Source organism: Canis lupus, chromosome 20 (genome assembly GCF_011100685.1).
Source record: "Canis lupus familiaris isolate Mischka breed German Shepherd chromosome 20, alternate assembly UU_Cfam_GSD_1.0, whole genome shotgun sequence".
NCBI classification, from domain to species: domain Eukaryota; kingdom Metazoa; phylum Chordata; class Mammalia; order Carnivora; family Canidae; genus Canis; species Canis lupus.
Window position 1 is genome coordinate 10,284,807 of NC_049241.1, and position 17,189 is coordinate 10,301,995.

Below are 17,189 nucleotides of genomic sequence, written 5' to 3' on the forward strand. Positions count from 1 at the left end.
AGAAAACTTTGTGATTCTATAACCTTACTTTCCAGGAGAAAAGGCAAATAGAGCAGAAAGATAGCTTCATTTTCTTTTCATTTTGCCTCTATGAAATGTTCCCCTTTATGGCAAGAAGCAGTACTCGTGGTATTAGTATAGGTACATCAGCTTTCTTTGTGTTAGTTTTATAAGGCGTATCATGTGTATTCATTTCCTAAGCAACTATAACAAGTCATCACAAATTGGATGGCTTGAACCAATAGAGTTCATTGGCTCACAGTTCTTGAGTCCAGCAATCTGAAATCACCAGGCTGAAATCAAGGTATCTATAGGGCTGCTCTCCTTTCAGAGACCCTTGGGGGAGAATCCTTTCTTTCCCTCTTCCAGCTCCTGATGGTCACCAGCATTCCTTGGCTCTTGGCTGCATCACCCCCATATCTCCTCGATCACATGGATTTCTCCTACTGTATATCAAATGTCCCTTAGCATTCCTTTTGAGATTTTATTTTTATTTTTATTATTTTTAAAAGATATTTATTTATCTATTTATTTATTTATTTACTTTATGGGAGACAAAGCACAAAAGAGAGGCAGAGACATAGACTGAGGGAGAAGTAGGCTCCCTGCAAGGAGTCTGGTGTGGGACTCGATCCCAGATCCTGGGATCACTCCCTGGGCCAAAGGCAGATGCTCAACTGCTGAGCCACCCAGGCATCCCTAAGGTTTTATTTATTTGAGATAGAGAGAGAGAGAGAGAAAATCTTAAGCAGACTCCATGCTGAGTGTAGAGCCCAATGCAGGGTTTGATCTCATGACCTTGAGATCATGATCTTAGCTGACATTAAGAGTCAGACACTTAACTGACTGAGCCACCCAAGCCCCGCCCCCCCCCCCCCCCCCCCCGCCTTTCCATTAGCCTTCCTTTTATAAGGAGGCTTATAGTGGCACTTTCTGGCTACCCACTTATTCTTTATCTCAAAATCTTTAATTTACATTTGTAAAGACTCTTTTTTTTTTTTTTCCAAATAAGGTAACATTTATAGATTCCAGAGATCAGGACTTGTTCTCTTTGAGGCCACCATTCAGTCCACTACACTATTCTTTTACTTGTAATCTTTCTGTGTATTTAAGGTATGTCTCTTTTAAACAATTCAGTTTAAAATATCTGACACTCTCCATCTTTTAATTTGCATGCTTGTTTACATTTAACAAAAATGCTGATTTATTTAGGTTTCAAACAACCATCCTCCTAGTTGTCTTCTATTTGTCCTACTCTTTTTTTCCCTCTTCTTTCTTACCTTCTGGATGGACAAAATATTTCTTATTATCTGTTGGATTTCCTTGCTAATCTCATGCATGTGCGTTTAAATAGCACAAAAAAATTGCACCCAGAATTTTAGTTGCAAAGGCATTTGGGAAATGTATCTTTCAGCTCTTCCACTCTTCTGTTCAGAAGAAGCATGCAAGGTCTTTGAGAGAGAAAGGCCAGTGTCTAGCACACATAGTGAGTTAACACAGCTGTGATACTTTCCCCACTTTTCTTTATCTTCATTATACAGCATGAATCACTCTATGTGTTCATAGGCTTTCCAGAACAAACATGGAGCTTGGAGGGAATGGGTAGATGAATATAAACATGGCAACTGAATCTGGCCATAAACATAAACATCCTGATACCTTTATATTTTCATAACATTTTAGTAGTTTGCTGAGTGGGCTAAACTGAAGAAATGATTTCATGGCTTCTGTCTTGATTTTGAAGGGCTGTCATAAATCTAATAAGGTGATTAATAAATGGGAATAGAGAATGAGAATCAGTAAAAGAAATCTGAAAAAAAAATTCAATCAGTTGGTGCTATCGGCAAAGGCTGATGGAAGGTGTAGAGAAAATACTTTTTTTTTTATTGCGTCTCTGATTAGTTCTGCCTGCATTGTGGGGAGAAACATATCCCTGCAATTTGGAATTACACGTACTTTTAGTTTGGGTATAAAGCAAATGAGAATGTAATAAAGCAAGGAGGGGCAGAATTAGATACAGGTTTGGGTCTATTCCAAGTCAGTTTGGCACAGAAATTACAGCCTGAAATGGAATGTCTCATTATGATTCCTCATGTGCTAGCATACAGAGGCTGAATAGATAATTTGCCTTAAAATACAATCCAGAATGGGAGTGAAAGTGGGGACAGTTGCTGCTACCCAGAGAGCAAACAGGCTTCTGCAACAACCTAATGATCTATGTAAAATGGATTGAAGTGGCCCTTGCCAGCCTTGATGTTTGCTATGGTGAGTTTTAGTTAAGCAACCTTCATGATGGTGCACATTTACGTAGCCTTCCAGAGACAGTTGTTTGGAATAGTAAGCCAGGTGATTTCCCCCAGAATCAGGACACGGGTCTCTCTTTACCCTTACTTTGAACATTTGGGACAGATTTTCCAGAATTTAATGTTATTGGAAGGTCTCCTGGATTGGTCTTGTTGGTAGTAGTGATTTTATGTCCTCAACAGTTGTCACTATTTAGAAAGAAGGTGCTAGAAGTAGAAAGAGTTTATATGACATCTCCTGAAACACTAGTTTGAGAGATTCTGCTTTCTCAGCCAGGATACCTTCCCAGTATATTACTCCTATTCTCTACTCTCTGTTGAAGAGGCTACTTTTCAGAGGGGGCCAAATGACAAGCTTCTGGCCAAAAAACTCTAAGGATTCTTGGAGAAGGGTTTCTATTCCACAATAAAAAGACAAAGCTTCAGGAGAAGATCTGTAGCTTTTTTATTTTTACTGCTTAAAGTGTGGATGTAATGCCTGGAGATATGGCAGCCATTTTGTTAATGTGAGGATGAATATCATACATCAAGGTTGGGAGGCAATGTAGGAGAAGACAACTCAAGTTCTTCATATCATCCTTGATCAGCTACAATAGGCCACAACTGTCTGCCTACGGACTTTGTTTCTTAAGAAAAATAAATCCTGGGCAGCCCAGGTGGCTCAGCAGTTTAGCGCTGCCTTCAGCCCAGGGCCTGATCCTGGAAACCCAGGATCGAATCCCATGTCAGGCTCCCTGCATGGAGTCTGCTTCTCCCTCTGCTTGTGTCTCTGCCTCTCTCTCTCTCTCTCTCATGAATAAATTAATAATAAACAAAATCTTTAAAAATATTTTAAAAAATTTTTAAAAAAGAAAAATAAATCCCTAATGGTAGTTTTCTGTTTGTTGAATTTTTAATTCCCCCCCCCCAGATTCTTCTTTTCTCATGTGGATACCCTTCAGTGACATAGCGCCTCATCCACTTCTCCCTAACACATCCTGCCTCCACTTGAACCCACTGATGAATACACTAATTAAAATTTTAATTTAATTTAATTTTAATTTGAAAATTTAAAAATTCAAAGCATTTTTGTGTGTCAGACCTATTTTATTTGTTATATGTAATCACTTAAAATACTGGGGGAAATTACAATGCATTTAAAATTAAGGAGTTTCCATGTGATCCCTAATATGACTGAAAAATTAGAAATTAGATTTTTAAAAATTTCAGTATAATCATTTTCATGCATACACATGTGGAAGAATTATATAGTGAGCTCCTATACATTACATAAATTCAGCAGTTTTCATTTTGTTGTATTTACTTCATCACATAACTCTGTTTGTTAACCCTGGGATCTGAGATCATTTATTTGTGATTTCTAATAATTAGGTAAAATTCTGTGTTTATAACTATTAAGGAATCTTTGAGAAAGAATTGTGTGCAGCTCTGCCAATTTTCCTCCAGAGATACAGACTTGGAGATGTCTAGATGTGAGACTGCTAAGCTTAGGGAAGAACATTACTTCCCTATATTCTCAATTTACCTTTGGTTCAGGGGCCTTCTACACACAGGTTTTGTTTGTTTGTTTGTTTGTTTGTTTTGTTTTGTTTTGTTTTTGTTTTTGTTTTTGTTTTTTGCACAGTTTTTGAAGTATAGCCTGTCCTGGGCAGGATCAGGAATAAGACATGGCTGGAAATACAGATTCTTTGGTTCTGTTTCAGTGCTTCTAAATGAGAGTTGCTAGAAACAAGCTTTGTCATTAAAGTTTGAGAACTAGTATTTTCCAGAAATCAGCTATACAGTGTTAGGTGGTGGTGGTTGAGGGCTTGTTATTACACATTCCTTCTTATAGTTCATCTTCTTTGAGATATACCACCTCCCCCCCCCCTTTTTTTTTCCTTAAAACACCATCACATGGGAAAATTTTTAACCATAATATGGGTAAATGTGTACAATCTTACCAGGGCCAGTGGATCTGTTGTAGATCAAGTTTACCTCGACTGTCAGGTCTTTGTGGATATTGATTACCTTCATTAGTATAATTGATCTGATAAAATGTAAAGCAACAGATGAACAAATTAATATTTAAACTGCCTTCATTGTTGAAGAACTGAGGATAGATGTGACACTTCTCTCCTGTCATGACAATTGAGGGGAATTCTTGCTGACCTGTCTTTGTTTTTTACTTTCAAGTTTCTCCCCAAGAAGAATGAGGAAATGATCTGTGTGTAATTGTAGGATTCAATAATATTTATATTCCAATTCTTATAATGTCGGAAGCTTTAGTCTGGAATCTTTTGTTCAAAATAAGTGCACATATACCCCAGTGGGTCATACAAGTCATTCTTAATGTGGAATCAGAGTCTTCAGTTGGAAAATGGGAACATGGGAAGTATTAAGGAATCTTTGAGAAAGATTCATGCACAACTCTGCCAAGTTCCCTTTGGAGAGATAGATATGGATTCATCCAGATAGGAAATCCTTATACTTTGTTTTGACCTATTCTAAATTTCTTCCATTTAAGAGAGAATGAGCAGAAAGCCAATGATATCAGAATGAGATGATTCAGTAAGTCAGGTTAGTGGGACCAACAATTTCAATTTTCCTGAGATTGGAGGGTTTTCCAGGAAGCTGGATTTTATGTGCTAAAACCAGCAAAATCCCAGGAAAAACCAGAATGGCCAGTCACTGTCAAATGAGAAAACTGTATAAAAATGGGTGGTTTCTAAAATCTTCTCTATAATGGGTTCTTACTCTGAGCAAGAGGTTCCCAGAAGCCAAGATAGCTGACCTTAACTTTTTTTTTTTTTAAACAACATATGCAACTTTATTAGATTTTTCTATTTTACTGGCTGTTTGGACTCAACAAAGGCCTTAGGAAACCTGTAACTTTAACATCTTCAGGTGTCATAGTACAGAACACAAAATGTGATTAGATGGCACAAGAGCAGTCAGCCTGTGCAACTGTTAACATCACAGCTGTGGTCATTGCATGTTTTTATAATTCAATCATAAACATAAAAATATTCAGTATCATGTGCAGGTTCTTTGTTCCTGCTGTGCAAGACATCATCCAAAAACAAATCAGTTTATCAGATGAGGCCTATGAAAGGCCTAAGTCTATGAAAAACTGCTCTCTTTTGGGCCCCTATTTCTACACCTCCATACACATTCCCTCTTCAACGTGTCCCATTGTCCTTTCCTCTAGTGTCTGGATAGGACTTTGTGGCTACTTTCCAAGTGAGAGTGGTGTTTAGGGTTTTGCTGGGTTCAGGGGAAGAGGGTGGATGGATGGATGAATGGACAAACTGACAAAAAGAGGAGGGAAAGAAAACATTTCAAAACCTTCTTATTTAATAGAAAGCTCTCCATGATACCTCAGAATATAAACAGAGCTTGGTGTAAAGAATCTCACTGTGATGACTAAGACTTCTATAAGGAGTTAGGCAGTATCTTGATCTATCCCTACCCCCTAACAGATTTTCCTAAAACACATGGGACAGAGAGGAAGTACATACATCCCTTTCCAAATGAGGGCAATGTTACTCTTCCCAAAAAATAATGTTACACCACTGGCTCCTGAAGGCAGCAGCTGCCTGCCAGCCACTTTGGAATGGGCAGTTACAGCTGTGCACTTTGGAACCTGTCGGGTCTTGAGTTTGATGTCTGAGGAGTTTCAGTCCACCTCCATCCCATGAGGGTCATTGGAGTTTGGTGGCTGCAGTCAGCATTCTATCCTTTGATCACAGCAATTGGTCACAGTTATTGGACCTCTTGCTGATTCCAGCATCATAGCAGGTGTTCACCACATCCGTCACATTCTTATAGGACTCAGGAGCCTCTTCCATAACCAGTTTGGGTGAGGCAACTTGGATTGTGATTTCCATATCTGCCAGTTTGTCCAAGATATCCTGGAAATCTAAATTACAATGAGATTTTGCTCAGGACAATGCATGGCCTAATCCATGGCAAGTTGTCCCAAAGGTCTCTGTCATGCCCTGCTCCGTGCCAGTAAGAATGCAACTGCAGGTGCCCATGGTGCCATCAATGAGTTGGTAATCCACAGCAATGAGGGGATGGTGAGGAGAGAAAGCTCAAGTGGATCCCTTCCTGTGTACCAACACTGTCCGTTCCTTTCCGTCCACAACATGCTGTTCTACTTTGGCAATATTGTGAGAAACGTTGTAGATCACACGTAGGTCCAAGTCATCAGGGGTTGTTTTGAAGACCTTGGCAAAGGCCTGATGGATTAAGAAGGTCATGGAAGAGTGGTTGACCCAGGCATAGTTCCCAGCAGCTGCCATCCCCTGCAGGTAGTCCTGACCCTCTGGGGAAGCAATCCAAGCACAAGCCAGTTAACTGATGGTTGTTGACTATAATCTTGTCTCTTTTCATGGCTTTTTCCATAGCTACCAGTGTGGCTACTTGGTGGCCCAAGCCTCTGCTTCCAATGTGGATCATCACATATACTTGTCCCTTATGGTCGATGCCCATTTTCTTAGCAGCATACTCATTGAAAATCTCATCCACAACTTGGATTTCTGCATAGTGGTTGCCTGCTCCCAGGGTCCCTAACTGAGGAAGGCCTCTTTTCTTAGCCTTTGCAGAGACCTTATTGGGGTTGGCCTGCAACATCCTGCCGTACTCCTCATAGTGCTCCTTGTTCTCAGCCCAGGCATAGCCTTCCCTCAGGGACCAACCCACACCCATCTCCAAGGCCTCATCCAAGTCTTTGGCACTCATGGAGATGACACCTTTTGAACTCACTCCGACAGGAATATAGTCAAACATAGCTTGGGCAAGCTGCTCCTTCACAGGCTAGACATCGCTTTCATCCAAATAGGTTCTTAGCAAGCGGACACCACAGTTGATGTCAAATCTGACACCACCTGGGGATACCACTGCATCGGGGTCTTTCATATCAAAGGCTGCCATATTCCCAATAGCAAACCCATAATCTGAATGGACATCAGGAAGCCCAACAGATCTATGAACAATCCCAGGCAGGGCTGCCACATTGCCAATTTGTTTCCTGGCTGGTAGGAAGCCACCAACACCACCACCTTGACAGGCATTTCTTAATTCCTCAAACATTAATTTTTCCAAAGCGTCATTCACATAGAAAATGCCTTCCACCTGCATGTTGGGTATGAAGCCCTTCTTGATTCTTCAGCAGTTTTTATTGATCTTTTCCAAGAACTGTAGTTCATCATTATACCTGTGACTCATGGCAGCGACAACAGTGATGAAAGCTCCCCTGACCTTAACTTTTTGTCATTACCAGATAGAAGCACAAGATTCATGTTTCTAAGTGGGGACTTAGCAGAACATTAGGCTAATGAAACCAAGTTCTGAATCTTATGAAGGAGCAAAGTGGTATCTCTTCCATGAAGAAAAGCTGTAGCTTTGACTCTTCATGGATTCTTGATCCACGAGGATGGAAATAAGACTAGTGCAATTGACTTAATTAGCTCTATAACTCCTTAGTTTTGTCCTCCTGAAATGGGAGTAGAGCCACCTATCTAACAAAATTGTTGATCTGAGAAAATGATTATACAATGGAGTTTTGCTAACTCTGGTGTTATTAGAGGAGTGTGGCTCATCACATAGGCTAAGCAGCACACTAATCAGGTCATTTTTAGACATATAGTAGGAAGATTAGGATCTTAGTTGAGATTGTAGTGTGCATATTTTGTATGTAGCCATAAAGGTACTTGTCATCCTTGATACATGAAGCACCATCATCATTCATCCATGCACACACCATTCTTTATGTTTAATAATATAATGAGCACTTGCTAACCTATATGTCACCTAAGAATTCACCATTACCAATAATTCACTTCTGTGGCCTTCTTCCTTATCTTGTTCCCCTGTTTTCCCCTAGAGGTAATCATGATCCTGAATTTTGTAAATTGTCTTCTAGAACTTAATTTTTTCACTCAATATTATGTTATTAATATCTATCAAAGTAATTTTGTGGATTTTATTGCTGCTTAATATTCCATTGTACAACTATGCTGTGGTTTGTTTGTCCTTTTTTCTGCCAGCGGACACTGCAGTATTTCCAGGTTTTTGTAATTGCAAACAGAACTCCTATAAACATCCTCTACATGTCTCCTGGGGCACCTGCAGAAAAATGCTTTTTGAGTCATTATGGGGTAGTAGAGCTTCCGGGTGATAAGGAACATAGATATTCAGCTTTATCAAATGGAAATTGTTTGTCCATGTGGTTGTACAATTAACATTCAAATCAGCATTATATGAGATCTCTTTTACTCACATTTTTTTCTGGCATTGCTAGTTGAATAGTGTGGGGTATAAAATGCTCTCTCACTGTGATCTCAATTTGCTTTTTTCTGATTATTAATGAAATTGAACATCTCTTTCTATGTTTATTAGTCATGTGATTTCCTCTCCTGTGCAATGTCTGTTCTTTCCAATAGTGAGTTGTTTTTCTTTATCTTACTTACAGGATATACGTGTCATTTTATTTATATTTATGTGTATTTCACATAATATGCATGTGTGTACATTTATTCCTATTTCTAACATGAATCCTTTGTTGGGGGTATGCATTGTAAATATCTTCTTGCAGATTATAGTTTTACCTCCATTTTCTTTCAAGAATCTTTTGGTTAACAGTAGTCTTAATTTTAATATAATAAAAAAACATCAATTGTTTCTTTATGGTTAGGCCTCTGTTCTTTTTTTTCTTTTTTAAGAGTTTATTTATTTATTCATGAGAGACAGAGAGAGAGGCAGAGACATAGGCAGAGGGAGAAGCAGGCTACTCTCCGGGAGCCTGATGTGGGACTCCATCCCAAGACCCCAGGATCATGACCTGAGACAAAGGCAGACACTCAACCACTGAGCTACCCAGGTGTCCTTAGGCCTCTGTTCTTAAGAAACTGTTCCTTACATTCAAGGTTAGAAAGATATTTCCCTATATTTTCACATAAAGTCCTTTTTTACTTCTGACATTTATATCCTTAATCCATCTGGAATTGATTATGTTGTGTATAATATGAACAAATGTTTCAGTTTTATTCCATAGACAATGCTTTTTTCATCTCTTTGGAAAAGACCCATGTCTTTCATTTCTAGGCTCTCATTCGGGACATTTGGAAGTATGGTCTCTCAGTTTGGTAGTGTGTGCTGGGGACAAGTGGGAGGCTGGTGCTGTGGTAGGTGGGATGGTTCATCATTCCTAATTCCTAGTATCCCTGCAAGTCCTAATCCCTGGCATCTGTGTTTCTGTCAAAACTATACTGTCAGGGAGAGACACCTGAGTGGCTCAGCAGTTGAGCATCTGCATTCCGCTCAGTGCGTGATCCCCGGTTCCGGGATCCAGTCCTGGATCGGGCTCTCTGCAAGTTGCCTGCTTCTCCCTCTGCCTATGTCTCTGACTCTCTCTGTGCTTCTCATGAATAAATAATAAATAAATAAATAAATAAATAAATAAATAAATAAACTGAAAAAAATAAAAACTATACTGTGGAGGGAGGGAGTTAAAAATAAATCAGTATCAGGTACCTGGGTGGCTCAGTGGTTGAGCCACACAGACAGAGGCAGAAATATAGGCAGAGGGAGGAGCAGACTCCCCATGAGGATTCCAGGACCCTGGGATCACGACCTGAGCCAAAGGCAGACACTCAACCTCTGAACCATGCAGGTGCCCTTAAGAGTATTTTTCTACAACATTCTTCTGAATCACTTTTAAAACTGCTTAATAGTCTCTCTTATTGTAATTATTATGAATTGTTCATACATTTATCCCATAAAAATATTATTTCATTCTGGTTAGGGATTTATTTTGTTATGGTGATTGTAATTGTTATGTTGGGGTGAAAAGAAAGCATACTTTAGGCATTGAAATTTAGTGTTTAATAGTACTGGTTCCAGAGTCAGTGAAACTTGGGTTCAAATCTCAGTTTTGTCATTTACCAATTGCATGATTTTAGGGAAATTATTCTACTACTCTCTCTTTCCTTTTACTACACATTAACATGAAGATATCAACCCCTCCCACATAGAGCTGTTTTTAAGATTAAATGAGGTGAATATGAATTGCTTAACATGGTGTGAGCCTAAGTGCTAGAACTTTGTGCTAGCTCTATGCAAACAATGTCTGAGTAGTAGCAGGGGCAGCCCTGCCACCTTGGCTCAAGAACCAGTGTGATTTGCCTGACCTAATCTCTCTGGTAGTAAATGCCGACTGGGAGGATGACAGTCACCAAGATAGTCTTTGTCATTGTCCAGCTCAATAACCAGGTGCAGAGCTGGCTGGAAAGCCATGTTCAAAGGAGAAGGTAAAAAAAAAAAAAAAAAAAAAAAAAAAAATGCCAGTTAATCTAACAATGGATGTTGCTACTAGATGGCTAGCTGACTCAAAGTTAGAATAATTTCTCCCTCGGATTTCCTTTTATTGTAGCGAATAGGTCCCTGCAGTTGTGAGACAAATGCAATTTCTTAGCTATGGAACCAGGCGTGTACACAGCTGGGGATTTGCCTGCTTGGATGTCCATATACTCTTGGAGCCCACAGGAACATAAAACATAAAGTAACGGCAAGCAAAATAAAGAGTCAGCATGTCCAAATTTTCTAAGTAGAAGAGGGGGGGCAGTGGAGGAAAAGAAGAAATGCAGTGACAGTGAAAGAAGTGTAGATTCGGGTTGGAGTGTTCTACAGTATATCTGGTTGCACATCCTGAAGAGGTCATCTCTGGATAGAAGTACAGCATCCGCAAAATGCTTGGCACCTTATCTAGAATGCAAACTTCTTGAGGACAGAAGATTTGGCTTCTTACCACTATGTCCCTAGGAATTTAGAGCAGTGCCCAGTATATAACAGGTGCTCAAATTATTTTTTGATTAAATGTTCTAGCACTGCCTATTATAACTCACAAGAGACAATGAAGAGAAAAGAATTGCTTTTCTGAACCAAATTCAGATCAGCAAGGAAGGAAGGCCTGGTGAAGAGGACAGGGGAAAGTGTTAATATCATCTGAGTTCCTGAGCCAGGGGATGGTAGCCTGCCCATAGCCAAATGAGCAGATGAGTCTTGGGAGAAATAGATTTCAAAATGTCAGAATATGGTAATGAGCCCAAGATCAGAAATAGGATGGGCAGACCCAAGAGCAGGAGAAGACACTTAGAATTCTGAATCTCTGGTCATGATCTCAGGAAAGGAGAAAAAAATGATTTAAAGAGACAAATGTGGGTGTACAGAAAACTTTCCATTGAGTTGGTTTGCAACAAATTTATGCAAAAGGTGGAAGGTGAGCAAATGAGCAAATGCAAACTACCACAAAACAGTAACCTATAAGAGTAGTGTTTGAAGCCCTAAAGTCCAGAATGAGTGGTGTGCAAAATTAATTAGAGCCAATAAAAGTATCTTTTGCTTTGTTTTAACCTTCTGTCTGTGCAAAACCAGAACATGGGAATAGTAGTATCATCACTTAGATTTGACCAGTGGTTCTCAAAGTATGTTCTTTGGACCACCAGCACCAGCATCACCTGGAAAAGTGTTACAAATATAAATTACCAGCTCCCACCCTGGACTACAGAGTTAAAACTTGGGCAGGGGTGAGGGAATGGCTCAGCATTGTGTGTTTCAGTAAAGCCACCAGGGAATTCTGATGCTCACTAAATCTCAAGACACACTAGACTAGAACATTAATCCTCCACTCTACACATGGGAAGCTTGTGGAGAAAAAATAATGACCAAGCTTTACCCTAGACCAATTAAAATGGCCTCTCTGTGGTGGGCTCTGGCCATGGATATATTTTAAAGCCTCTTGGTGAAGTGAATGTACAATCAGAGTTGAGAACCAAACTCCAGTTCAGATACCAGATAACCATCATATCCCCAAGGAGTTTATTAGAAATGCAGAGCCCTAGGCCCTCCTGCTGAATGAGAATCTACAGTTTTAAAAAGATCCCCAGGTGATTGATAGGCACATTAATGTTGGGGAAGCATTATATTAGACAAAGGAAAGAAATCAGAATTTGTATCTTGCCTCCACTTTATTGATTTACTAATTTCTTTTAAAGAGGTAAAAAAAAAAAAGACAAAAAAAAAAAAGGATAAACACATTGACACATGAGACATGATGCTTAGTAAAGGTTTGGGGTCAGAGAAAGGCAGACGCCAGGAAGACCTTGTGAGAGAGAAACAGGTATTCTGTAAGCCTTGAGTGCTTGAATTGCCCATATACCACTTTCAACCATACTTGGGTGGGGACACCTGGGTGGCTCAGTGATTGAGCGTCTGCCTTTGGCTCAGGGCGTGGTCCAGGAGTTTTGAGATGGAGTCCCACATCAGGTTCCCTGCATGGAGCTTGCTTCTCCCTCTGCCTGTGTCTCTGCCTCTCTCTCTGTGTCTCTCATGAATAAAAAACAAACAAAAACAAAAAAAACAATACTTGGGTTATTCATTACCCAGCAAAATAGCCCAACAAAATAAATACATTAGGACAAAATCCGGTTGGCAACCACTGCGTAATCCCAGGGTGTGGTGATGAGTTTGGGAGTGTAAAGATATCAGAATTATTCCATAGGTTCCAAGGTGTGCCCTGTCCTCCCCTCTCACCTGGAGGACTTCTGCAGAATGGGAGTGTGCCCAGAGTCTGGAGATGGTGCAACATGGCCAGAACTTCAAATGAGGAAGACCTTAGGAATAAGTTAAGAACTTGATTTGATTCTGTGGTAGGATTGCAGGGAAGATGATCAAGCCAGTGTCTTATTTCTTAATACTGAGGAAAAAAGACAGCCTTAGAAGCCATTCATGGTTCATGAAGTAATAGGATTATTGGTCTGTCTTAGGTTTTGTGATAGTCAGAGAAACAGTGTGAACGTAGGTGTGTTGATGTGTTGATTTTCCTAAGACATGACAAATGTCCTTTGCTTTGGTTCATTTCTTATTATTTTTTATTAGGCACAAGAAAATAACACAGGGTGATTGTTCCTGCTGTTTTGGCGGCTTTCTCATTAGAGCAATAGCCATACCTATAGCTACCTAATGCTGATTAATGCACCAAAGTCAGCCTCGTCATGGGTCTCTGGTAGAAGCCTCCAAGGCCCTGCTCTAGGCTTTATCATTTTCCAGAATATTAGCACTACCTTCACTGAGAGTTAGTAAAGCAGATTTATCACTACCATGACAGTTGGAAGGATAGAGAACAGATACAAATATCAGCATCTAAACAGACATTCAATTGAGGGCATGATAAAGCAAATTTTACAAAAGGATAATTTATAGAAGAAAAATGTCAAATGGGAAATAATATAGCAGCAGCAACTAGAGGAGGAGGGATTGAGGGATTTTAGTCCATTGGAGCCTAATTGTTTTTATTTGTGTGAAGTGGTGGCCAAAAGTGCTGCTGGATACCTTAGGCATTAATCATTCTGACAGCAAAGAAGTGGTACTTCTTCCCTACTTGGACCCCAGCCACTCCACCCGGAGCAGTGTTGTAGGTTATTGTGTTTAGACTTGGTTAGCACATTTTGATCACAAAGTTAATATTTGGAGCAAGTTCATATAGAGTGGCCTGATGGATGAAAAGACCTGAATCCATGTCCTATTGATGTTGTAAGATGAAGACATGAAGGGTCCCAGGAGCATGGGGATAATACATATAAAGTATACAATATATATTAAATGTATATATGCATATATAGTCTATATATGTATATATAATCTACATAATGTATAGATAATATATGTAAATGGTTCCTTATATAGGGCTACAGAAGCTTTAATTTTTATCCTTGTCATTATCTTGATCACTGTTATCTCAATCCTAGCCTGAGGATCCAGGAAGCAGAGCAAAAGTCCTTGGCAGTATCTCTTTCCAATCCTAAATGAAATTGCTTTTGTTATTTCTCTTGCACTCTTGTTTGTACATTGGAATCATCGGGAAAGGCTCTTACATGATTTCTTTGTGAAACAAATTGTTTCTCCTACATGGCCGGAAGTCAGCCTGGCTTGTCCGTGTGCTATTTTACAGATTGTGTTTGCATGTCTGGAATGAGAAAGCACTGTGCACTTCATTTTGTTTTTAAGACAAGATTAACATCCATGGTGGTGCTGATGGTAGCTGACACATGTGGCGAGTTAACCAAGTGCCAAGCAGTGTTCTGAGCCCCTTACGTGGATTTTTTTCTTCTAATCCTCCTAACTCTATGTGATATGTAGTAGTATTAGTTTGTTTTCCAGTGGAGGAAATGGAGTATTCAGAATGTTTCTGTAACTTCCCCCAGGATAGCTAGCAGGAGGGGAGCCAGGTCTCACATTCAGTTGTCTGGCTCTACCACTTGAAAATGTGAGAGCACTCACATGTGCTGTGATTAGCTCTTTATCTTATTGGTCTGTTGTTTGAAGGATGGTTAAGGGATAAGAAAGGTGGGAGATATTTTAATTTTCCTCAGTGTGATACTGAAAAGAGATTTCTAGTCTTTGTATACACATTTTCTGGGCAAGACGTTGGTGGATTCTAGAGATAGTAGAAAATTAGTCACAAGTAGATCTACAATGGGCCATTTAAATTCACTTAAATGGATTTTGGGGTCTTTCCCTGAGTGCTAAACACCAGTGTCACCCTCTGTAAACAGACATTCTTTTGTGTTCCTGACACCCAACTTAGTGTGAGTTTATCCATGAGGGTATTTCCTATATTTGAGTGTTTGGGGAATCCCAAGTCTTAATGTTGCTGTCAACATAGCCACCATATTTGTTTGAAAGTATAGATAAATGTGCTATTTTGGTAATCTTTACTTAGGTCCTTAGGTTAAGTTTCACAGAGACATTTGTCTTTGTACTCACTTGCGCCCAGATTGTTCACTGAAACTAGTATTTCTTTATTTTCTCTTCCCTCTAACACTTTGACTATTTTTGATGAGTAACTTACTGAGTCCATGTCTGAGGGTTGTCAGGCCTCTGATTTTAAGGAAACTAACTGCATGGATTTTGGGATACTCTTTTGTTTGTGAGAGCATTTAGTACCTCTGGGTTTATCATTTACATTTCAGATAGAGCTTTACTTGTGAGCTAAGACTTGTTTCTTTTAACAAGCTGAGTTGTTTTCATTGTTCCCTAACTTAAGATTTTATAAAATAAGCTGTAACTAAAAGGGGATAAACAACTAAAAATATTTATTTCAGGAAATAAAAAAGTTAACCAAAGTATTTTATTGGTACATTCTTGGACAATATCACAGAATTGAAAGAATGGAAAGGGGGAAATTTTCAGCAAGGGTGTTTTTCCACTAAATTGGCACATAAGCAGCAAGATTAACGAAAGTACTTATTACAAACAGTAAAAAACATACATGCTTTTTTTTTAAAGTCCTTATCACACTGGTCAGTCATAGGGGGGCATGAACAAAACCTCAAGACATGAAAAATCCATATTCTTTTCTTCAAATAGCTTAATCATTATTAAAATTATTGCAAAATATCCATATACCTTAATTAAAATAACAAAAGAGAACACAAATACAAATATTGAACATAAATTATTAACATGTACTGTAAAATACATTACTGGCATGCATTCCAAAGATCAAGACCTCTATTCAGTTCAGCCAATACTTTCCTTTCATGGGACCTATCCTTATACCAAAGATAGGCAGGGCATACTTTCTCAGCACAGTTTTTGGTCTTTAATTATCTTTTTTGTCTTAAAAAAAATAACATGATTTGCAGTGGTACAATAATCATAATTATACAGTCATTACATTTGTGGTTTTAATTTCCTTTTTTTTTTTTTTTTTTTTAGTCTGCCAAGATCTTTTTAACATTTGAACTGTTTCAAATTTTTTTCCACATATTCTGCTGTCTGAGAGAATAGGGCTCTATGGAAACAAGGCATTCGAAAACAAACAGTGAACCGAGGTACAACATCAGATGGCAAAGTGCAAAAGTCCTCACAAACTGTACAGAAAATTTCAAAACCTTGCAGTCTGGAAGTACATACGTAGAAAGACAAGTCAGCCCCAAAACGTTCACTGTGGCTCTCGATGGTTCATCCTAAAGAGCCTGGGTGGGACTTGAGTCTCAACACTCCCTGTGGTAGGGAAGGTCCGAAATTGCAGCCAAGTTGGCAGTGCTGATGCCAGTGACTTATTAAGCCAAGATAAAGTAAGAATATTTCATAAAGCAGCTGTGTAGGACACTTGGATCCTCTAACGTTGGTCTCCTGGCCGGGGATGCTCCTCCAGTGATGGGCAGCGGGCAGGACCAAAAGAGTCCTATGCCAGGTTGGGTGACAAAATAACTGAGGGTCTTCCTCCTCCTTGGTTCCATGGAATGAAACAGGTTAGATAACCAGGTTATTATAACTGACATACTTCTTTTTTGCAGCAGGGCCTGAAAAAAAAAGCAAAAGAGTCCATTGTAGCAGTGACCTTATTTGTAAAGGTAGAAACGGAATCAGATCTGGGATGATTTGGGGGCAAATCATGAAGTCAAGAGGGAACAGTGCACCACTGAGGAACACACAAATCACTTTGGATTCCTAGGATCCTTTCTAAGGTTTTGTCTACTAATATCTGCAGTGCCCAGCAATTCTCATACCATCTGTACTCTCTATTCTGAGATGTCTCCAACCTCCCTCTTTATGGTTTGCAATGGTTAGCAAATTAATTAGTGGATGCCATGCTTTTTAATTAGCCGACCCTAAGCTTAAAGGGCCTATCCATGCTGCAGTATATTTTGTTGTGTGATCTCTGAGACCTTCTCATAATAAATGGGCTGTTGCTTGGGACGGGTCTGTCCTGGTTCATTGTGATTAATTTCAGATTGACTACAGAGTAGGTCAACCAGAGCACCTTCTTCAGTTAGGATTCACACCATCAAATTACTAGTGATTGACTTGCACGGCATTGTGATCAGTAAGTTGTAA

General features: G+C 39.3%; 1 protein-coding gene and 1 pseudogene across 2 annotated transcripts in view; both read right to left on the reverse strand.

Annotated features, from left to right (window-relative positions):
• Nucleotides 1–6,017: 6,017 nt before the first annotated feature.
• On the reverse strand, nucleotides 6,018–7,514 carry LOC100684959 (annotated as a pseudogene).
• Nucleotides 7,515–15,452: 7,938 nt separating this feature from the next.
• Nucleotides 15,453–17,189, reverse strand: part of GRM7 (glutamate metabotropic receptor 7) — an 834,441-nt gene continuing 832,704 nt past the window's right edge. For both annotated transcript variants that reach the window (XM_038565782.1, XM_038565780.1), the window contains one exon: nucleotides 15,453–16,654. In XM_038565782.1, coding sequence (XP_038421710.1) covers nucleotides 16,605–16,654 — 50 coding nt within the window. In that variant the 3' untranslated portion in view covers nucleotides 15,453–16,604. The remainder of the gene's footprint in view (nucleotides 16,655–17,189) is intronic.